Raw genomic sequence first — 8,841 nt, 5'->3', positions numbered from 1 at the left:
ATATTAAGAGCATAAGCAGCTAAAGTATGGGCAATTTTATTAACTTCCTTATACACATGACATAACTTAGTTCCTAAAAAATGAAATAATAAGCTAGATACATCTGACAATAATAAACCAAACTCATTACAAAAAGAAGAGGAATGTTTCATTGCTTGGATGATTGTCAGTGTATCAAATTCCACGAACTGAAGTTTCAAACCAACGTTTAAAACCCGTAGGGGACTCATGGAGATAGCTTTAACTTCATCTTCGTGAATAGAGAAAACAATACCTTCAGAATCTCTAATAACTGGCCCAATTCCCCTAGCTTGTTTCTTAGAGGAAATGGAAGCATAGATATATATGTAATTATCTATGTATTTAACTATTAGATGAAACTCAGAGGTGGGTGTCACTGTCACCCATTCACCAGTCTCCTATACCAAAGCCCAATAAAAGCAAGCAGTCTCAAACCACATCCTCCACAAGGCACAGAGTGGCCCAAATGAGGGTGAAATCTACATTTTACTCTTCTTGATAATTATCTCACTTTTCCCATTACAAACTCAAAACAGAAACAACATTAAGAAGAAAATAAGAGAAAAGTACCAAGATTCGCCGTGGGACCAAAATCTCTATTATGATCCGTTTAGTTCATGAATTCAAATCATAATTCATAATTTTAACTTTTGAAATTTAAATAAATTTTTTGTGAGAAAAAATACCGTAAGTAAAGCCAAAAAGTATGGTTTGAACGATGCAGAACTCTCTAAACAAACATCTAGACCAAGTACCGAAACCAAATAGCTGAGCCAAGCAAATGGAAATTATATGTTTTCACTTCTCCGATTAACAACAGCGTAATAACGTAAAGAAATGAAGCTGACAAATTTCTAAACTACAAAAAGGAAAAAAAAAAAAAAAAAAAAAAAAAAAAAACCTAGAAACCAAGAGGAATCCTTGCGCTATATAGGAGACACCTTAGGTTAATTCTGTAGAGCATTCAGCTTCTAGGGTTTGCTGTGATTGGAAACAGAAAAAATGAAAAGTAATGTTTGCAGAGAACGGCAACCAAAATCCCTGACCTCCCACACCTCCAATTTAGAGACAAGATACGGTGAAGAGCACATGGCACTGTTCGGGTTGAGGGAACCGGTGAGGGTGTGGTCATCAGTGAGAGCAAAGAGAGGTTGCGGTGTTAGTGGTCGCAACTGGCAAGTCAGTGGTCGCAACTGGCAAGTCGAGGGTTCCGTGATTTGATATTAAAAAAAGTTAGAAAATTATATTTTAAAGATAATTCATTTTTGATAATTTTTAACGTTTATATTTAGAAATTAGGTTTTAATTTGATAAATGTAATACCACATTAGTAAAAATTGATGGAACTATTAGAGGAATATTTTCATAAACGTTTCAAAGTCGAAGGGTACTGAGTCGCGCATTTTGAAGCTCAGAAGACAACGTGATAGTCCGGGTGAAAAAAGAGGGTGCTTCTTTGCCGGTTTTCCCAACCGTTTAGAAAAGCAATTAAAGCGTGAACACATGTAAGAAATGAAACCAAATAAATGGGCATAAACTGATGACTTGTGACAAAATTAGGGTTTGGAAAGTTTTATTAACTGTGACACCCCATCAGTATAGCTTCAATGACAACCGGGTTGAATACCAAACAAAAACTACCCCGTGCACATGTTATTTCAAGTGCTCTGTCCATATGAATTTTCGAGAACTTGGACTCCTGGCCCATATACCAATCGGCAGCGCTCACTAAATGAGCCAACCAATCGAGAGACCACCTCCCTAAAGAACATGGATGCCACCTGACAAACAAGACAACATTGTCAGCATTGCAATTCTTCAATTTTACACCTTACACTATGAGACAAAGAATGGATGTTAAAGTATCATAATTAGACGCCAAACCGAGACAGGATCTTAGTTCATAACAATCGCAAATTACAGTCGTGCAAATAAGATCCTCAATAATCAACATGCATAAGCAAAAGAGTGAAACTGAATGATCCTCGTAGGATTAGATTCTTTGTCATATAACCATCACATTTAAGTTGAGTCAAAAAAGAGTCATCAACTAAGTCATTCAAGAATCAGAACGTCAAACTTTAGAATTCGAGTTGAGATGTGACTTTATGTGAGAGCTTTTTACTGTAGCAAAAAAGTTAGATGTGATTGTTTATGAGAGCTTTTTACTGTAGAAAAACTCGAATTCTAAACTCGAATCAGCGAAGTGAACAGGGCCTAAGTCATTCAAGAATCAGAACGTCAAACTCGGCCATCATTATTGTGCTCTAGAAAGAAATCTAAAAACCGGACGTGTCGGCTAATGATTACATCAGATGCAGGCAACAAGAACATGAAAAATAAATAAGTAAAGTGAAGCGACTAGTTTCTTTTAGTTGTTCAATCTTTAAGCATATGGAAGTGAGAAAACCAGCCATCCATTTCTGTCCAATCTTGGAAACAAGATAATTTGCAATGTGAAAGTAGATGATTATATCATAAAGTAGATGATTATGGTTTTTCATGGTGGAGACAATATGCTATCACTGAAAGCACTATTGGCGGTGGTGTGTGTGCGGGCGGGAAGTAAGACCCCTTGCTCCACATCAGAAGGCGGAACTACCGTCTAGCAATGAGAAACTAAATCAAAGGTGTTTCTTTATTCTTTCATGTCCAGAAACAATGTTAAAAAAGCAATTAAATTTTATCAGGAACTCAACTAATGCATGAGAAGCTTGGACTTAAGAAAATCTAAAAAGACCTAAATAAGCATATCGATAAAGTTGATGATGCCAGGAACCTAAAGGACGTGAGAACATACAACCAAAATTTTACCTGGCTATAAAGTGGTGACTGAAACTTAAAATCTACCAAGAAATAAAGGTTACAAGTTCCAGGGACTGGTCCAGGGTTGAATTCCCATGTGTTTATCAAGTGGTCAAAGAGTGTGGTATCCGACGCAGTTGTCTGGAAGCAAAAAAGAAATATTGATTATAAATAACAAGCAAAAAGTAAGATGGCAGAAGAATATTAATAACATAATGAACCTATAGCCGCCAATCAAGCCATGTAAAACTCTACTAAGAAAAAAGTCGGTTGTGATAACCGGAACTTCCAATTGAAGCATTAGATGTAATATTGGCTTCTGCTCAAGCACATGATTTGCAAATTGCACTTAATAAATCTTGTCCACATTAAACATCAAATTTGAATGAGTGGATTCACGGTAACCCTTTTCGGAAAGTTAAGACCAGAAAACGAATATTGTAAAAGGACTAAAGGAGTATAATGTTCCGCTTTGCTCCGAAAAACGGAGATTCCAAAACTTAATAAAGCACCAAAAACCAACCCAGAACTCCTTCCTACCACAGCATTAATCCTTACTCAATTCTCAAAAAGTGGCAGCACATACAAAGAAAGTCTCGGCAACTTTCACTTTAAACTTACAGCAAAATACAACCACCAGCAGAAAAACAAAGCCATTAACTGACAAAAGAATGGAGATTTCTTAGCAGAACTCATTTAAGTATCAAAGCAAGATTTTACCTTTACCCTCCTGGGTCTTTCTAATTCCACATGGGACACGTAACTCTCAACAAAAAATTTAAAGCCAATCTCCAGTTCAGCGTCAAACGACCCATCAGGATATTGTCTAAATACCTCAGATCGCTGACACCATGGGAGGAAATCATGGTACAAATCAACAGCAGCAACCACATTAAATAACTGCTCTGGAGAATACCTAAATCCACACATCCCATCAGCAAGGTACAGGCATAAACACCTAAAAAACGGGGAAAAAAAACGAAAAAAAAAAAAGAGGGAAAAACAAAGCTTTGAACAAAGTTTACCCCAAGACGCGCCTTTCCTCGTAGACTTTCGATAGAACACCGCCCTCTTCGCCGTCACCGACACCGAGAAACGTCCGCCTCTGAAGATTATCAACGTTGGACAAGATCGAAGACGAAGAACATACATCTTGTCGTTTGCTTCCGATCAATAAAGGGGTCTCGATTCCCGTAATTCCACTAAAGCATCGAATCCGATGCGATTTCCCGTTCCCGGCGTGCTTGACGAGATGCCTTATGCCGTTTCGTCGCGATATTAAGGACCCCACCACCTTCGACGTCGACGTAAATGGCGACATTGTAGAATTTTCAATGATAGGGAATCCTAAAATTTCAAAAAGCTCAAGAAAAAAATTGGTGTGATCAGAACAAAACAATCACGAAAAATCTTCGATTTTTTTTTTTAAATATGATTGGAATTTGGGGGAAAAGAAGAGTCTAGGGATTTGGATAATTGCGAATGAGAAATCGAATTAGGGCTTGTGAAGGGGGCCGAGAAGAAGGTAGCGGGAAATTGTGAGAGTGAATTCACGCGACGTCGCGCGTGGATTAGAGACTCTAGTTTGCTGAAGAAAATTTGGTAAGTAAGCCGGAACCGAGGAAATTCCTCGTAGGAATTTGCAAACTGCGAGAATTGAGAATTTGGAAAAGGGAAAAAAGGCAACTGGGTTTCGTTTTTAATATGTTCAGAAAGGTTATTTCCTCACTCCTCAATTTAAAAATTAAAACAAAAAAACAAAAACAAAAGTTCTTTGTTTGTCTTGGGAAGAAGCGCGTGGCCACGTTGTAAAATCTGGAAAGTAAATCGATGTTCAGATAAATGACACGTGTCTGCACCACAGTTTATTTATTTTTTGCGTTTTCTTTTTCTTGCAAAATCTATTCAAATTTCTTTAGCAAATTGCATCACAGAAACGACGGAGATCAGTGATGTAGGCGAACAACTTGAACCAGATGCATTCATAATATCCGTATATTCGAATTTTTAATTTAAGATTTAATATTTTTTAAGAGTTTTTTACTGTAATAAAAAAATTAAATATGATATTTTTTAAAAATTTTTTACTGTAAAAACTTAAAACTGAAAACTCAAATCGGTCAAATGCATTTATAAATTAAGTTTATTAATTGGAACAGGAGGAAATTAAAATTAGTTGTGTCACGTGCTATTAAAATAACTATATAAGTTTAATTTTATGTCACAACATGATCTTTTTAAAAATTAAGTCTATTAATTGGAACAGGAGGAAAAAAATATTTTTTAAAAATCACAAAAAAATATTTTGTAAAAATCACATCAAAACACACTAGAAATATTTTAATTAAAAAAAGTGACAAAAAAATTGCAAGAAAGATATTATAAAAAAATGAATTGTCAAAAAATATTAGGAAAAAATAAAAATAGACAATAAACAAAAAAATAAAAAAAAATGTTTACCAAGAAAAAAAAAAGAAAAAGCTAAAAATAAAAGTTCTAAGAAAAAGAGAAAAAAAAATTAGAAATTAAAAATGAAAGAAAAAAAAAGTAAAAAGTAAAAAACAAAACATAAAAAGAAAAAAAAAAAAAAAGAGAGATTGACGTATAGCTATAAGAAAAGCATTTTCTATTGTTCTTTTATGTATGTTTAGATAAAATAAATAAATATTCCCTTGACTCAAATGCCTATTAAAAGAGATACCTTGACCAGATTCATAGAGCAATAAAACAAAACAAAACAAAACAAAATACTAAATTCTCTTATATCAAGTTTTTTTAAAAACATTTTATACAAATCAACTTAAAATATTGATAAGATATTAATATTGAACTTGTCAATCGATTCAGAACCTTTCAAACACAATTCATCTCTATTTGAACTCCCTGTACTCTTATCTCTATTCGAACTCCCTTTACTTGTAAATCTTGGATGTGTCAATTATGTTATGGCCAGAGCCCTACTCATGGCGACCTGAAGAAGAAGCACTTCATGAGGCCTCCCGAAATTTGATTGATTTATTTATTCCAGAATGTCTCAAATAAAAACGTGATCAACTTTCTTTCTGAATAAAAACGTGATCAACTTGACAAGAGAAACTTGCAGGAACAAAAATAATAATAATAACGACAGGAAAAGGTTCCCATGAAATTTTGTCACAACAAGCTAAAAGCTCTCATTAATCACAAATGAGGTTTAACCACATGCCTAACTACATTTCTCTTCAATAATCAACCAGTAAAGTATGAAGTATATATTAAAAAATATCAGAAATAACTCAATATTCCTCTCTGCTCTAGTATTTTGGCTCATCTTTCTTTGCCCGAGAATTAAGAGCCAAAAATTTAGAAGACAGAATCCGGACTTCTGCAGCAAAAACATCTTCGCTAATAAATAATAATTACTGACTGAAATGTTTACAATATTTCGCAAGAAAATACAATACCGAGACCAAAAAGAGCCATTATTAAAGCATCTACATAAGCTGATCATTTTCTCTAAGTATCTAGAAGCAGATTGCTTTAATAGTAAATTCTTCTACCTTATTCACCCCCATTTTGCAGCACCCTATTTTTAACTCTTAATCACTTGAACAAATCATTGATGAATTTCTGTCTTAAGTATCTCTCGCTCGGACAAGCAATTTTGATAAAGCAATTTAAATTTTGTTTACTAGTCATCATCATCATCATCATCACTACTATAAGCAGGCTCAATGTATGAACTCCTCAGTTAGAAATCTCGCAGACCGTCCACAGTCTTGTTAGGCCGATTGAGTAGTTACTAAGGCTTGCGAAGCGGAACCAGCTAAACCGGAGAAAGAGGAGCAAAATCAAGATTTCAATGTCAACATAATAGAACAATCTGACTGAAAATTGCTGAGCATAATCTTTACCTGATCACTTGCAGAAGAAGGATCGGGTTCTACTTTTTTCACCCTTTTTGACTTTACTTCTTCAATGTCCTCATCAACAAAGTTCTGGTCTGAAACCTCTGCAACAATCAAAATAGACAGAGTCACCAATCAGCATATGGTTATGATCTCCTACTGGTTTATAAGATAATAATACTACCTCTTTCTTAATTTTGATTTCCAACACCGACTTTATATTTAAAATGGGTGGATCAACTAAGTTAATGCACCAATTACCTACACAGATATATTGGAATTAACCTCGTAGAGTCAAAGTATGTACATTGAGTAAAGTTTTTGTAGTTGAATGTGATACACTTAACATTTGGATGCATGATAATGACACATAAGCTAAGTTGTAAAGATCACCAGAGCAAAACACCAAAACAAAGCTGAATACCTGTCTTGCTGCCATGTAAATCCTCATGGCGTAAAACTCGAAAATGCTTTGAACTAGAAGCCCCCCAACGCGACATTGACTTCTTCCTGTCCGAATCATTTGCTCGATTTATAGAGGCCATGTGTCGCGGTGTTCCACAACACTCGACGCCTTGCGTGTTGCTCCGGGCAGATCTAAAGTGCAGGATCCACGGATTTGCAAGAAGGCCACTGCCATGAGCTTCATTGGTCTTAACTACTTGAGATTCACCTCTCTCAAAATTGATTTTTTGCCAGCAACCACTTCGAAGAACCTTAAACTGAAAAAAAAAAAAAAAAAAAAAAGAAAAAAAAAGTACTGAGACAAGAAATACATACAACACGACTCTTTTCTGTACACACACACACACACACACACCCATATATATACACCACAAATATATAACTGATAATAACAACTAAAAAGGATTAGGGAGAGACCTGGGAGGGAGTGGCACGGGGGTTAGTATGCTTTGAGGATTTGACATGAGAGAGATGCTTCATTTGGGGATACCATCTAAGAAACTCCATGGAATCATATAATTCATTAACAAAAGAAGCTTCCATTGATTTAAGGTACAAGCTGTGCTTCTCATCTGTCCACTCCACAGACATGGGTTCTGGCGATTCCACAGCAGCACTCTAATACACAAGTTTCACCATAAAACAAAAAAAAACAAAAAAAACCAAGATATCTTCAAGCCATTTTCAACTGATAAATAACAGAGTGACACCTCCCAATCCAAAAAATTAAAAAAAAAAAGGCACAAAAACAACAACAACAACAACCAACCTTTTACTTCTATTTAGTTTTTTTAGCTGCGTGTATTAATGTTGGCACTACACTTAGATCTGTTTCCATAAGTAAACCAGTAAACGTTTATCTAAAACGAAAGTAGAAAGCTATTACTAGCCAAACAAAATGGAACAAACCCATGTAGAAACGACAGGAATAAACTCCAAATTATTCAAAAAAATCAAAACTTTCGGCTTAAACGGAAACAAAATCAAGAAAAAAGGAAAAAAAAAATCTCATAACCCGCCCTATCTAATATCTGTACCTTTCATGTAAAACCACGAACTGCATGCATGACGGTACAATTTTCAGAAAGTTATGTTCATGTTCTCCGAAAATATAAAAAAGTAAATAAAACCAAAAACAAAAATAAATGAATTATGGAGAGAAGGAAGAAGAAAGTACCGGGCTAGAAGAAGGGCCGTCCGGAGAAGTCAACCGGCTTGGCCTCATACCAGAAAACCCAGAAATCTGCAAATCAAACCTTGTCTGTTTGATCTTTGGTAAGAAATTATCTGTATATTTACGATAAAAATAAAAAGAAAATAAGATTGAAGGACAGATATTTATTTGGTAGCGGCTAAATTTGGAATTGGAGGAGAGAGAGGGGAAGAGAGGGGAAGAATTCAGAATTGGAGGAGAGAGAGGGGAATGTGCGCTTTTGGGGTGTTGGGTTGGCGGTCGGGACAAAAGAACGTTACAGTTGTCATTGCTTTTACATGTGTCATGGGTCCACATTTGTGCCACGTCACCTCAGTAGTAACTGCTTAGACAAAAGTCGCCAAGCGCCACAAGATATTTGTTTTCTTGGTAGAAAGTTACGCCACAAGATATTTGTTGCACCTTCCAAAATATCTCCTCTTTCCTTGTTAAAGACTTTACTAAAAAAAA

At 35.3% G+C, this 8,841-nt stretch overlaps 2 protein-coding genes across 2 annotated transcripts; both read right to left on the bottom strand.

The window, feature by feature from the left end:
- Positions 1-1,400: 1,400 nt before the first annotated feature.
- Positions 1,401-4,552, bottom strand: LOC21384289 (coenzyme Q-binding protein COQ10 homolog, mitochondrial). Its single transcript, XM_024165150.1, has 4 exons — positions 3,852-4,552; positions 3,547-3,742; positions 2,836-2,967; positions 1,401-1,802 (listed from the first exon to the last, which is right to left on the bottom strand). Exons 1-4 carry the CDS (start codon positions 4,145-4,147, stop codon positions 1,680-1,682), a joined length of 747 nt encoding a protein of 248 aa, XP_024020918.1. The 5' UTR covers positions 4,148-4,552; the 3' UTR covers positions 1,401-1,679.
- Positions 4,553-6,188: 1,636 nt separating this feature from the next.
- Positions 6,189-8,582, bottom strand: LOC21384288. Its single transcript, XM_010097398.2, has 5 exons — positions 8,356-8,582; positions 7,596-7,796; positions 7,138-7,435; positions 6,720-6,817; positions 6,189-6,631 (listed from the first exon to the last, which is right to left on the bottom strand). Exons 1-5 carry the CDS (start codon positions 8,401-8,403, stop codon positions 6,608-6,610), a joined length of 669 nt encoding a protein of 222 aa, XP_010095700.1. The 5' UTR covers positions 8,404-8,582; the 3' UTR covers positions 6,189-6,607.
- Between the last annotated feature and the right edge of the window lie 259 nt (positions 8,583-8,841).

The sequence above is a fragment of the Morus notabilis genome, unplaced genomic scaffold (genome assembly GCF_000414095.1).
Source record: "Morus notabilis unplaced genomic scaffold, ASM41409v2 Scaffold6852, whole genome shotgun sequence".
Lineage (NCBI taxonomy): Eukaryota > Viridiplantae > Streptophyta > Magnoliopsida > Rosales > Moraceae > Morus > Morus notabilis.
The sequence above is the reverse complement of the archived record's forward strand: the minus strand, read 5'-3'. Positions and strand labels throughout refer to the sequence as shown.

What these genes read in the sequence shown, in the direction of transcription:
- LOC21384289 (XM_024165150.1), bottom strand. Translation starts at nt 4,147, where the DNA reads ATGTCGCCATTTACGTCGACGTCGAAGGTGGTGGGGTCCTTAATATCG. An exon ending in AAAGACCCAGGAGGGTAAAG is followed by an intron (nt 2,968 to 3,546) that starts GTAAAATCTTGC and finishes TTTTGCTTCCAG; the next exon opens with ACAACTGCGTCGGATACCAC. An exon ending in AGTCACCACTTTATAGCCAG is followed by an intron (nt 1,803 to 2,835) that starts GTAAAATTTTGG and finishes CTTGTTTGTCAG; the next exon opens with GTGGCATCCATGTTCTTTAG.
- LOC21384288 (XM_010097398.2), bottom strand. Translation starts at nt 8,403, where the DNA reads ATGAGGCCAAGCCGGTTGACTTCTCCGGACGGCCCTTCTTCTAGCCCG. An exon ending in CCCGTGCCACTCCCTCCCAG is followed by an intron (nt 7,436 to 7,595) that starts GTCTCTCCCTAA and finishes TTTTTTTTTCAG; the next exon opens with TTTAAGGTTCTTCGAAGTGG. An exon ending in CTTCTTCTGCAAGTGATCAG is followed by an intron (nt 6,632 to 6,719) that starts GTAAAGATTATG and finishes TCTCCGGTTTAG; the next exon opens with CTGGTTCCGCTTCGCAAGCC.